The sequence below is a fragment of the Euphorbia lathyris genome, chromosome 2 (assembly GCF_963576675.1).
Source record: "Euphorbia lathyris chromosome 2, ddEupLath1.1, whole genome shotgun sequence".
Classification (NCBI taxonomy): domain Eukaryota; kingdom Viridiplantae; phylum Streptophyta; class Magnoliopsida; order Malpighiales; family Euphorbiaceae; genus Euphorbia; species Euphorbia lathyris.
The window spans coordinates 35,823,767-35,837,355 of NC_088911.1; the positions used below are offsets into that span (position 1 = coordinate 35,823,767).

The following is a 13,589-nucleotide window of genomic DNA, read 5'->3' on the forward strand; positions in this document are numbered from 1 at the left end:
TTTAGATCCCAAATTCACTCCACAAAAAGCTTACCCGTGCATTGCACTCACACTTTTAGGATATCCAACTTGTGTCTTAGCCTATTCTTTCTTAAACACTACTTAAAGGAACCAATTCCCTTCACTTTAATCCCAAAACGCCTTGAATTTGTCTCATGCCTCAGCACAAGCTGCTCTAGTTAAAGAAAAATACATTTTTGAGAAAATCTGAGTGTGTAAAGATAAAATTGTTGAAATGATGATATTTGAGGGATGATGATTGAGTGAGGACCACTTTTTGAATAAGGTTAAAAAAATATATCTCAAATAGGAATTTTAAAAGATAACAAAAATATCTTTGAATAAAGTCTTTTCATTTTCAGGACACATGTTCATATCTTGAGCCTGAAATGAAATGTTTGGATGATTGTCTTTTGTGTGTTTAAAGAATAGTTTGGCCAATATTGTGAAACAGGCTGTGCAGAGTGATTAGGTTAAGGCAGAATTGCTAAGTTTTGAGAACTGAGTATAGTTGAATTGCATTGCATGTGAACAGAATTCTTACACTTAAATAGCCATTCAGTTCCATACCTTAGCCTTAGCCTAACATTATAACCTATGTTTAAGACCTTTTGACTATGTTTGGAGAATTTTTAATCTGTGGAGATAGGGCCAATAAGCAAAATCATAGCCTATTGATGTGTGTACTGAGCTGAGGAGTGAAGTTCCATTCCCTTCCTTGTGGCAACAAAGGCCATTTGAGAGTGAGTGAAAATTCCTTCCTTAGTGAGTCACTTTGGGGCATACAGGTTGTTTGATTGAATTTTGAAGTTCAACCTTAAGCTTTGACGAATTTCTTGAATTGGAATGCATATTTTAGATCTGGTCTAACCACATTTTTTATCAAGCTCTTGTGTGCTAATCAAAGGTTGAGTTAGTTGAAAGTTGAATAAAGTTCTGCTGTTGCTTTTTCTATCCTACTGTTAATTTAATTGGCTCGGAGCAGACTAGAACAGAATCCATCAAGATCTCTAGTTGCAATCCATGCGTGATAGAAACTGAAAAGGCTAAATTATTAATGTTTTATAAAAGGGTTAAAGTGTTATTTAGCCACCCACCTATTTAAAGTTTTTGTCATTTGACTCTCACTTATTATTTGATTATATTTGACTCCTGAATTATTTTAATTTGTGGAATTTTACCAAATTTAGATTGAGACTTAATAAAACCATTATTTTTCATACAGTGATATTTTGATATATAGAGTTACATATCTCATGTTTTAAAATTTATTTCCCACTTAAATTTTTTATATGAAAATGATTAATTAAATAAAAAATAAAAACAAATCTTTAAATTAAAATCTATCAAGTTTAATAGGATAAATTAATATATATTAAATCTCCATTTAAATGGTAGACAAATGATGGATAATGTGGTGATCGCCCAAGAGATGGTCCACACGATGAAGATTAGGAAGGGGAGGAAAGGCATTGTGGCTCTGAAGCTGGATTTAGAGAAGGCCTATGATCGAATTAATTGGGATTTCTTGATGGAGAGCCTTGAGAGAGCTAGAATCCCGGACAGCTGGAGAAGTTTAATTAAGGTATGTATTTCTTCTCCTGTGTTTCAAGTTATGGTCAATGGGGATATGTCGGAGGAATTTTCCCCGGGCAGAGGAATCCGTCAGGGGGATCCTATGAGCCCTTTCCTTTTTGTTATTGCTATGGAGAGGCTCTCTCACCTGATTCAGGATGCGATTGATAATGGGAGTTTCCACCCTGTGGCGATCAACAGCTTCTGTCCCCAGGTGACTCACTTATTCTTTGCAGATGATGTCCTTATCTTTCTTGAGGGTAATGAGGAGCAGTTGAGAGTCATTATGGATATTCTGGATTGTTTTTGTTCGGCCTCTGGGCAGAAGCTTAATATCCAGAAATCTAGGATGATGTGCTCTAAGAATATGAATCAGAGAGTCTGTAAGAGATTAAGTGATCTCTCAGGTATTCCTCTTACTGATTCTCTTGGGAAGTATCTGGGCGTTCCCCTCCATAGTGAGCGTGTGTCTAAAGGCTCCTTCAAAGAGACTTTGGATAAAGCTAATTCGAAGTGTGCCACTTGGAAAGCCAAGACTCTGTCTCTCGCTTGCCGCCTCACGTTAATTCAATCTGTTAATTGTGCTGCTCCCAATCATATCATGCAGGCTTGTAAGCTTCCGGATCCTGTGCTTAACGATCTTGACAAGATTAACCGTAGGTTCCTGTGGGGGGAAGCTGCGGAGGGCAGGAAGATCCATCTTGTGCCTTGGAGTGAGGTTTGCCAGCCTAAAGATTCTGGGGGTCTGGGTATTAGGAAAGCAAAGGACAATAATAAAGTTTTATTAATGAAACTCCTTTGGCGTATGTGGCAAAACCCCTCCTCTCTTTGGGTTCGCCTCCTTTGTGGTAAGTATCGGAAAGACAAAATCTTCGGGGGCCCGAAAGAGAGAGTTGCTAATTGTTTCTTCCTCTGGAAAGGACTTAGTGCTGTGTTTGATGAGTTCTGCTTGGGAGTTGGCCTGGAGGTGGGGAATGGTAAGTCCATTAGTTTCTGGTTTGATAACTGGATTGGGGATAAACCGTTAATTGAGGTGTGTTCTTCCCCCCCGCCTAGTGATATACGCAACTGGAGGATTGCCGATGTGGTTGACTCGGAAGGGGACTGGATCTGGTCAAAGTTTGATACTTTCTTTAGCCTTGAGACTCTCCTTAGAATGCGGGGAGTGAAGGTGAGTAATCAAGAGGAAGACTTGGATAGGCACTGTTGGGCGCTGACTAACAATGGAGTTTATTCTTGCAAATCGGCCTTTGAAGCTTTCTCTCTCTTTAGATCTGATCCTCCCTCGGATGTGTGGAAGTCGATTTGGACCCTTAAAGTTCCTTTCCGTATTAGGAGTTTCCTGTGGCTGGGCGTTAAGGACAGGCTTCTTACTAATTCGGATAGGCACAGAAGGCACTTGGCTGATTCTGGAGCTTGCAGTAGATGCAGAGGCCATGTTGAGACTTTGTGCCATGCTCTTAGAGATTGCTCTAATAGTAAAGAGGTTTGGAGGAAAATTCTCCCACACCATATTTTCTCTTCCTTCATGGCACATTCTGAGGTCGACTGGTTCTCTGATGGTGTTAGAGGAAAGTTGCTTCCAAACATGGAGCATGGTGACATTTTCTTTGCTATTATCTGTCACCAAGTTTGAAAATGGAGAAACGAGGAGATTTTTGGAGATAAAACTGTTTTTATGACAAACTTAGCTGATTTCTTCTCGAAAAAACTTTTCTCTATTATCGATAGTTTCAAAGGAGAGTCCCTTGCCAGAGCCTCTCAGTGTTGTGATGTCCATCTCGTGGGATGGAGCAGGCCAAGAGAGGGGGTTGTGAAGCTGAATACTGATGGTTCCTGCCTCAGTAACGGTAAGATTACGGCTGGAGGTGTGCTTAGAGATGTAGGGGGCGTCTGGCTTTCTGGGTTCTCCCAGAATTTAGGGTTGGGTTCTTCCTTTTCTGCGGAGCTCTGGGCTATTCTTACTGGAATCAATCTTGCTAAAAGGCTGGGTGTTAAGAGGCTCTCTGTGGAGTCTGATAATTTGGAAGCAATCAAAATGATTTCTGAGAATCATTCTATGGGTCTTAACAGTCGCAACCTCATCAAAGCTATTATAAGGCTTTGCTCCTCCTTTGAGTTCGTAGAGTTCAGACACATTTTTAGAGAGCAGAATCGTGTTGCTGATCGCTTGGCGGCGGCGGGCCATGAAGGGACGTTAGGCGTTACTACCCTTCCTGTTTCCCCTAGTTTCATCTCTCATCTTCTCTTAGAAGATAGGATTGGGGTTAGCTTCCCTAGACTAATTCCTGGGTAGTTTGTTGTTTTTCGTTTTTCTTTTCCTTTTCTACCAAAAAAAAAAAAAAAATCTCCATTTAAATGAAATAAAATTCTACCAATTGAAATATGTTCTAGTCCAAATAAATAATAGATAAATAGTCTAATGATAAAATTTTGAATTGATAGTAACTATCAAGAATTGATAAATTATATCTATGGTTACTGAATTTTATTCATTTTAATATTTTATCTATTAAATTTTAATTTTTAATGCTATGATCATTGAATTTTATATTTTTTAACATTGGTAGCTTTTATGACTGTTAACCAACATTTATGATCTTTTATTTCCCTTTTTTACCCATTTTCTGTCCTTTTCCACTTTTAAAATCTATCCATTTGCGAAAATGTTGAATCAGCTCTCGAGGAAGAGAATTCCATGATACTCTAAGGATGTAGAAAGAGAAAGGAGAGTTAGAGAGATGTAATGGAGGAGAAGTAGAAAATAGTAAAACGAGTATTTTAGGTTTTAGAGGAGAGAAATGAGAGAGAACAAGTCAAAAAGGATAGTAGGTCATAAATGTTGGTCAATGGTCATAGTGGCCACAGGTTTAAAGGGGTGTTTGGTTGCTCATTTTCATGTTCATGTTTGCCTTTTTAGATGTCTGGTTAGTGAGATTCTGTTTGCATTTTATACCTGAAAAGCAGCATTAAGTGTTTGGTTACATATTATTTGTCTTTTACATCTCAAAAGCAGCTTTACAAAAGTAGAGAATCTATGCTTTTTGGAAAATCAGTTTTTTCAAACAGCAAATAAACAGTAAACCGTAACAACAAACAGCAAATAAACAGTAAACCGTAACAACAAACAACAAACAACAAACAGTAACCATAAACAGTAGGTAAAATAAAAATAACCCTGCAAAATGTGAAGCTCAATGGCTATAACATAAAAATTGAAGTTCAGTTGCCACGTAAAATTCAATGGCTATGTGTGTAATTTATCCACGTAGAATTTGCACCTCCAAAAGTATCTTGCGAGTGAAGCATAGAAGCATAAAAATTGATGTGCACCACGTAATCAGCTTGTTCAAGTACGTGCGAATGTGGCGCATATATCACCATAATGACGCGTGTATGTCTTACACAGCTTAATGGCGGTGACTCTCATCTGATATGGGTTTCTTCGTCTACACTACTTTCTCTGTTCTCTCACTTTCTCACTCTCTCAGTAAAGGTTTCTCTGCTAATTAACTTTTCTTTCTTTCAATTCGAGTTAATTGAAATTAAAATGAGGTTTGGTAAAGAGTTCAAGAAACAAATGGTGCCTGAATGGACAGAAGCATATATGGATTACAATGCCCTTCAATCAATTCTAAGAAAAATCTTGAAAAGCAGGCAACTCAAAACCTTAACTGAGCTAGAGCTTCAACAACCGACCAAAGGGGACATTGAAGACCAAGTCATACACGTCAGCACTTCAAACCAGGAAGCTGCTGGTTGTATCTACAAAACGGAGTTCCTGAAAAAGGAAGAAGAAGGTGGAGATCTTGAAGCTTCCTTCTTTCAGAAACTTGATGAGGAGCTCAATAAGGTCAATGCATTTTATAAAGACAAAGTGGAGGAGATGATAGGCGAGGCATCCTTGCTTAACAAACAAATGAATGCCTTGATTGCATTGAGGATCAAGTTGCAAAAAAAACCCAATTCAGATTGTGTTGATGAGACAGCAATTTCAGGTAAATGAACATTTCTTGTTACAATTCTATGTTTTCCAATTGGGTAAATGTGGTTTTAAATAACATAAATTAGTGTTATCAACAATCGTTTTGAGATCTTAACTAGGGATTTTAATGTTAGTAAGCTAAAGGACTTAGATTTTAGTGTCCGGTTTTGGAGCATAAAGAGAGGAAGCTCAAAGTTGAGGGGTATGTCATGTGTAATTTACTCTTTTCCAATTAGGGAGTGGTTTAAAATTTTGAAGCCATAAGCTGCAGGAACGCATAATGTGGATTCAAGTGGTGATGATGATTCTGATTTAGAACTGTCAAGTGTTCCTTTAGAGATCAATGATGAAGCTCATACACTTAATCACATTGCAACTCAGGAGAATGATGATGATGATGAGAAAGATCCCATGAAAATACTTGATCGAGTGAAGATTAAGAATACACTTGAATCTCCAGTTTCAACTATAAAAGGGGTGTTCAAGGACTCTAAAGAAGAGGAGCTGAGCTTCAACAAAGTGGAGATGAAGAAAGTTGAAGAAAGATTGAGAGCTGCCTTCATTGAATTCTATCAGAAGCTTCGTCTTCTAAAGCACTACAGGTGAGTGATTGCCATGAAATACTAGTGCTCTCAGTGATTCTTCTTCAGTACAGTTTCTCCACTCATAGGACTAATATATTTGTACTGTTTTTAAAATGTCTGAACCAGCTATATGAACCTTGAAGCATTTTCCAGGATCATGAAGAAGTACGAAGAGGTTATATATTCATATTTTTCAATTTGCATCTTATAAATTTGACAAAGTAGCTCATTGTATGATTTTCTCTAGCTTAATGCATTAGGAGCCCTTGTATTTGGCCAAATAATTCGATTTGACCCTTGAATTTTGGAGATGTCCCATCGGCTCTTTGAACTAGTTTATAGTGATTTATTGGTCCTTTTGAATTCTCTTAAACTCACTTAAAGTGATCTATATATTGACCCATTGAACTCGTTTAAAGTGGTCTATTGGACACTTAAAGTGATTAACCTCTTAAACTCACTTAAGTGATCTATTAGCTCTTGAACTTGCTTAAAATGGTGCGCTTTTCAATTTGTTTAAATCCCCACTTTGCTCTACCACGTAAGATTTAAGGGGTTAATGATGTCACTTTAAGCAAGTTCAAGGGCTAATGATATATTTCCAAAGTTCCGGAGGCCAATCGTATTATTTGGCCAAGTACAAGAACTCTTGATGTATTAAGCCATTTTCTCTTGAAAACATGAAAAACTACTTCATATTTGTCATGGCTTATTGCAGATTACATCAAGGAGGAGAGTATCCAAATCATACATGAAAATAGTGGATGACTCCTACCTCGGCAGCTCCGATGAGGTACATTTGGCAAATGAAAATTTATATTTACCATATGGTATTAGAACCACATGAAAGGAAGTACCATTTTTCGTAACTTCAATTAATTTGCTGTTATTGCAGGTGAGTGACCTCCTTAAGAGGGTGGAATTTACATTCCTCAAACATTTCTCCAATTCAGATCGCAGGAAATGTATCAAGGAATTGAGACCAAAACAAAAAAGAGAAACACACAATATCACATTCTTTTCGGGTAAGTTGCATCAGTAACCGAGTGCTTTTACTTAGAATCTCAGTTTCAACACAGCCATTGAATCGGTCGAATCCATTGTCGTTGTCAGGCTTTTTTTGTGGTTGCTCAATTGCACTATTGGTAGCTGTCATTTTGAAAGTAAAAGCACAGAAACTGATGGATAAGAAGGAAGGGATCTCGTATGTTGTAAACATTATCCCACTATACAGGCAAGAAAGAATCATGTACCGAATTAGTAAAACTTGTGCTGTTTAATTGATTAATACAACTCTTCCAATCTTTCTAGTTTCATTGCAGTTTATTTGCATACATTGTGCTACATATGCTCACTTATGCAACAAACGTTTACTTCTGGAAGCGATATAAAGTCAATTATCCATTTATATTCGGTTTCAAGCAAGGTACAGAACTCGAGCATCGAGAAGTTTTCCTTCTAAGCAACGGTCTTGCTGTACTTTCTCTAGCCAGTTTCCTGGTGAATTTACACCTGGATTCAGGACCAAATGCACCAAAGTACAAGACACTAACTCAGCTGCTGCTTCCTTTGGGTTTGGTTGCGGTAAGATTCTATCCATAAGCGGTACCTCTAGTTTATTTCAATTAGAATGTTCTGTTTTGAATGTAACCAAAACTTTCCAACAACAAACCACTTAGATGATTTTCTTTAGATATTCTAAAAGTTCCTAATTAAGTATGTTCTGTCTTCAGGTGATTTTGGCCATACTTTTCTGTCCATTTGATATCATATACCGTTCAAGTCGTTTCTTCTTTAACCGGTGTTTATTTCGTTGCATTTGTGCACCACTATACAAGGTATTAAGTAAAAGGGTTAACATAGAATAACTACATTATGAAATTTGCATCTGTTGCATTTTGACAATCTACATGTGTAGGTAAGGCTTCCGGATTTTTTCTTGGCAGACCATCTTACCAGCCAGGTAAAAACCAGTTCCATCCATGAATTAAGTAGGGTGAAAAAGAGTAGAAGTTGCATTTCGTTGCTTTTAATGCTATGCTTTAATCTCAGTTCCAAGCCATAAGGAGCCTCGAGTTGTACATTTGCTATTACGGTTTGGGGGAATACTCTAGGAGACAAAGCAAATGCCATAACCATGGTGTGTACAATGTTTTGTACTTCATTCTTCCTGTGATACCATTCTGGCTTCGGTTTCTACAGGTAAATCATTTCCTTTTCTTTCCTCGTCTTCTGCGAATCCGTTTTTGTTATAGTATCATTTGTTATGGTAATGATCATGATAAAGGATAGAATGTTAAGGGGGCGCTGAATTTTGTAGTGTTTCCGTCGATTATGTGAAGATAAAGATAAAGTGAATGCATTCAATGGTTTGAAATACATTTCAACAATTATTGCAATGGTGATGAGAACCATGTATGAACTAAGGAATGGGAGGACGACATGGTTGGTGCTGGCGTTGATCTGCTCGGCTATTGCAGCAATGGCAAATACATATTGGGATATTGTTGTAGACTGGGGCCTTATGAGAAGGAAATCAAAGAACCCTTTCCTCAGAGACAAACTTGTACTTCCACATAAAAGTGTCTACTTTGGTGCAATGGTAAATATTAATTGACTGAATTGATACTTCTCTATTCCAGTTGTGAAAGTCGAAAATGATTTTCGGATTACTTTTTCATTTAGGCCTTGAATGTCATACTAAGAGTTGCTTGGATGCAAATGGTATTGGAATTCAGTCTGCAAAAACATCACAAAATGGCTGCATCCACTCTAATAGCCTGCCTGGAGATCATTCGCCGCGGTATTTGGAGCTTTTTCAGGTTCAGTACTCAGAGTTCAGGATATATAGCCATTATTTGCTGAGTTGGTGGCAGTTTTTATAGAGCTTTGCTTGCTAATGTTTGAAAGGTAAATCTTGTTGCAGGTTGGAGAATGAACATTTGAACAATGTTGGCAAGTTTCGAGCATTCAAGTCAGTCCCACTTCCATTCAATTATTACGATTCTGATGATGATGACAAGGACGATTAACCACGGTGGTTTCCGATTACAAGTAACTGAATTTATAGGAGATTCATATACATTATAAATTATATAAGAAAGAAACAAGTAAAAACAAGAACTTACCAGTAGCAAGTATATATGCTAAATGAGCTTAATTTATTGTTATAGGACAAATTTGAAGTTGTGTATGTTAGAAAAATGGCTTTGAAACTTTGGTGTGTTGAATAAAAATGGCTTTGAAAGTGTGGGGTATATTTGTCTTTAACCACTTTGCTCTCAAGAGCACTTTTACAATCCCACATGGGAAACTTATAACCTTTTGAGTGGGTATATATAGAGTTGGGCTTTAGAAGCCTTTAAATTGTGTTAAGTGGTTTTTAACAAATATTCCACACGCGCGTGTTCGTTCGTTCGCGCGACGTCTGCCCGTCCCGATTGGACTCGAATTTTATTTTTCTTCCAGCTTTGGAAACATACTTTTTCTTTCAATCGTTTTTCTGGGCAATTAAAAATACTTTTTTGCTGTTCTACAATTGTTAAGCCCAAAATATACCTGAAATATCATATATAAATACGTTAAATTTACATTAAAATCGTGCTAATTATATTCATTTGGAATACTTTTACGTCTTTATTTACTTCTTTGATGCAAGGTACTTAATTATTTGGTTAAATCCAAATAGGAGCGAAAACGAAGCCAAAACGGAGCTAAAATGGAGGAAAAACCTAAAAAACGTACCAAGAATGCATATCAGTCAGAAGAACGTTCAAAGAAGGACGAAAAGCAGTCGAGAAACAGGGAAACATCTCTCTGTCGCGACTGAGATTTTCAGAATCTCAGTCGCGACAGCGAACCCTTCTGCACACAAAACACATGTTTAAATCGGAAAAACGCGTCTGTTCGTTCGGATAAAAGCAACCCTTCACCAGCGGACACGACCCGTCATTTACAACCCTTCAACAACTATAAATAAGTGATCCATTTCAAGAAATCAAGGTTGGAAAAAGTTAGAGAAATTAGAGAAGAAAGTTATTATGTTGAGTTTCTGATTCAGAAAAGAATCAGAAAGTTTAGATTTCATTTCTATGTAAATAATCGTGTTGTACACGAATTGTTATTAGATTAGTTATAAATAGTATTAGTTTAGTTTTTATTCTAGTAGTGGACGAGATCAGTCTCTATTCCGAAGATCCAGCGAGAAGAATTGACGGCTGAAGCGCATGAGGTTTGACGAACCTACGGAGTTTGAGAGAAAGATTGACGACCCGGATCTCAAAGTTTTCGTTACAATGCTATCCAAGTTTCTACTTCTCTGTTAACTTGTGAAAATTCACATTTCATTAATGATATACTTATTTATTCAATACATTCTTACTGTTGTTATTTTGATATTGTTCTGACAAAATGATTTTCAAAATGATAAATTGGTGTTTTTATTAAAACGTTCTATTCCATCTTATTCATATAAGAACTTTGTTGAACACTTGACAGATTTAGTTTTTATGGATGACATGATCGCTGATCGCGGCTTATCAGACATAAAACACTAGTTTGATTAAGGTAGGAATCACCTCAACATCAGGGGGATTTCTATGGTTCGAAGCCATTTAATTGAATAAATCGCTATATTGTTACATGTCCATAATCTTACAAAGTTAAAGTTGTTTTCTTTGCTTTATGAAAATAAGTTCTATTTTATTCCAATTGCGGAAATATCTGTCTTGTAATCAAAACCACAAAGACGGAACTGTTCTCTAAACTCAATATAATCCTTCTATCTAATCCTAATTTACCAAAACCAATTCAATCAATTAAACGATATTCTTTTATTAAACCTAAACACGTGACTAAACCGAATTAAATAAAGTTTTAGTTAAAAAGCGTTCCCTGTGGGTTCGATATCTTTTATTACTACAAGCGTATACCGTGCACTTGCGGAAATCGCTCAACAACAATCTTCGACTTTGAATGCACAGGTTCGAAGGTTTCTGTGTTAACCTTGGGGTGCGACCGGAGTTACAGATTGCACCTCGGTCTGCCGAAATCGCTTTCAAGGCAGTGGCCTCCGCCACGGCACAGTTCGATTTCCGATTTCCGTTCTTAATTTCAATTCGGTTTTTCTGTAACCCTCATTTGTTTCCTACAATTTGAAAGCGAATCTGTTTCGCAATCATGTCTGCTTTAATTGCGAAATCCCTTCCTGACCTCTCCAAACTTGAACCTCTGGACGGTCTTAATTACAAAAGATGGTCGCAGAAAATTCTGATTTTCTTTGAACAGCTCGAACTGGACTATGTTGTTGTCCAGGATCCACCCTCTGACCCAAATGGTCCTGCCATGTCTCTGATTGTTCAGCAGTACGACACTCGTTCTGCAAAATACGAAAAAGACAACAAAACAGTTAGGGGTCATCTCCTAAATCATATGTCGAACCCACTGTTCGATATTTTTGTCAATAAAAAGTCCGCCAAAGAAATTTGGGATACCCTCAAAGAAAAATACGGGTCTGATGATGCAGGTAAACGTAAATACGTGGTTGGAAGATGGCTCAATTATCAAATGGTTGATGAAAAACCAATCATTGACCATTCATGAATATGAGAATCTAGTTGCTGAAGTTCTGGGTGAAGGCATGACAATGTCTGATCTGCTGCAAGCCAATGTCCTACTGGAAAAAATTCCACCCTCCTGGAGTGATTTCAGAAACCATCTGAAACATAAGAAAAAAGACTTCAGTCTCCAGGAGCTAGTCAGCCACATGAGAACTGAAGAAGCAAATCGAATGAAAGATAAGCAACTTTCCTCTAAGTCTGTTTCAATTAATGCTAATATTGTTGAATCTGCTGTGGTGTCAAAAGACAGGAACAAAGGATCTTGAACCAAATTCCAAAAAGGCTCAAACCAAAACAAGCCTTTCAAGAAGAATGGAAGAATTCAGAAGAGAAAAGTAGTGGAATGCTTTGTGTGTGGTAAACCTGGCCACAAGGCATTTCAGTGCTACCAAAGGAAGAACCAACAGAACACCAATCATAATCCAAACAACAGAGCTGCTCCACAATCCAATCTGGTGGAAAATGAAGAAATTATTGCTGCTGTTGTGGTTGAAGCTAATCTGGTGGAAAACAAAACGGACTGGATTCTAGATACTAGAGCTACAAGGCACTTATGCTCAAACAATGACCTGTTTAATCACTTTGAAGACGCTGCCGATGGGGAATGCGTCTACATGTGAAACACCACTACTGCTGGTGTTGTCGGTAAAGGAACAATTTTAATTAAGTTAACTTCTGGAAAAAGCTTGTCTTTAAATAATGTGTTGTATGTGCCTGCTCTTCGTAGGAATCTTATTTCTGGTAGCTTGCTAAATAAGGCTGGTTTAAAAATTATTTTTGAGGCTGATAAGGTTATTCTCACTAGGAATGGGACTTTTGTGGGAAAAGGGTACCTAGCTGATGGCCTCTTTATTTTGAACACTGTCCATGTGAATTCTGTTGGTATTAATGCAACTACATCTGCTTCTGTTTACTTGAGTGAATCCATTAATTTGTGGCATGGTAGATTAGGACATGTAAATTTTGCTTCCATTAAAAAATTGGGAAATATGCATGTTATAAATGTCACTAATTCTGAAATTAATTCCAAATGCTCTATATGTGTGGAAGCAAAATTTGTAAAGAAACCTTTCTTACCTATTGAGAGTAGAAGTACAGAACTGCTTGATTTAATTCACTTTGATTTGGCTGATTTTAAAAACTATGTTAGCAAAGGTGGCAAAAGATATTACATTACTTTTGTTGATGACTTCTCTAGATATACCAAAGTATATTTATTAAAATCAAAAGATGAGGCTGAGCATATGTTTATTAAATTTAAATCAGAGGTAGAGAATCAATTAGACAAGAAAATAAAAAGGCTTAGGTCCGATAGGGGAGGAGAGTATGGAACTTTTTTCCTTAAGTCCTTTTGTGAGAATAATGGCATTGTACATGAGACTAGTGCACCGTATACACCTCAACAAAACGATATAGCTGAAAGGAAAAATAGAACTCTCAAAGAGATGATGAATGCCATGTTAATTAGTTCTGGGTTATCTGATAACATGTGGGGAGAAGCTGTCTTATCTGCATGTTATATTCTGAATAGGGTTCCTCATAAAAAATTAGATAAAACTCCTTATGAATTGTGGAAGGGGTTTGCACCCAATCTGAATTTTTTGAGAGTTTGGGGTTGCTTGCTAAAGTTGCTTTTCCATCCTTTAAAAAACCAAACATAGGACCCAAGACCTTTGATTGTGTTTTTATTGGTTATGCCTCAAATAGTGCCGCTTATAGGTTCATGAATATGAACGACTATAGCATATGTGAATCTAGAGATGTAGTGTTTTTTGAAAACACCTTTCCCTTAAGGAAAGACAAACAGTGTGATGCAACTAGTGCTTC

At 37.1% G+C, this 13,589-nt stretch overlaps 1 protein-coding gene across 5 annotated transcripts; it reads left to right on the forward strand.

Annotated features, from left to right (window-relative positions):
- Nucleotides 1–4,998: 4,998 nt before the first annotated feature.
- Nucleotides 4,999–10,514, forward strand: LOC136217763 (phosphate transporter PHO1 homolog 10-like). 5 transcript variants are annotated; one of them, XM_066004412.1, is made up of 14 exons: nucleotides 4,999–5,573; nucleotides 5,826–6,162; nucleotides 6,271–6,319; nucleotides 6,863–6,937; nucleotides 7,040–7,169; nucleotides 7,258–7,378; nucleotides 7,467–7,728; nucleotides 7,878–7,982; nucleotides 8,063–8,107; nucleotides 8,197–8,346; nucleotides 8,465–8,746; nucleotides 8,830–8,966; nucleotides 9,071–9,198; nucleotides 9,803–10,514. In XM_066004412.1, the coding sequence occupies exons 1-13, from the start codon at nucleotides 5,126–5,128 to the stop codon at nucleotides 9,174–9,176; spliced, it is 2,247 nt and encodes a 748-aa protein (XP_065860484.1). In that variant the 5' UTR covers nucleotides 4,999–5,125; the 3' UTR covers nucleotides 9,177–9,198; nucleotides 9,803–10,514. The 5 variants fall into 5 exon arrangements, with proteins under 5 accessions (XP_065860484.1, XP_065860485.1, XP_065860483.1 ...); XM_066004413.1 differs by having other exon boundaries at nucleotides 9,833–10,514; XM_066004411.1 differs by having other exon boundaries at nucleotides 9,071–10,514.
- Nucleotides 10,515–13,589: the final 3,075 nt, after the last annotated feature.

What these genes read in the sequence shown, in the direction of transcription:
- LOC136217763 (XM_066004411.1), top strand. Translation starts at nt 5,126, where the DNA reads ATGAGGTTTGGTAAAGAGTTCAAGAAACAAATGGTGCCTGAATGGACA. An exon ending in CGTCTTCTAAAGCACTACAG is followed by an intron (nt 6,163 to 6,270) that starts GTGAGTGATTGC and finishes TGTCTGAACCAG; the next exon opens with CTATATGAACCTTGAAGCAT. An exon ending in GTGTCTACTTTGGTGCAATG is followed by an intron (nt 8,747 to 8,829) that starts GTAAATATTAAT and finishes TTTTTCATTTAG; the next exon opens with GCCTTGAATGTCATACTAAG.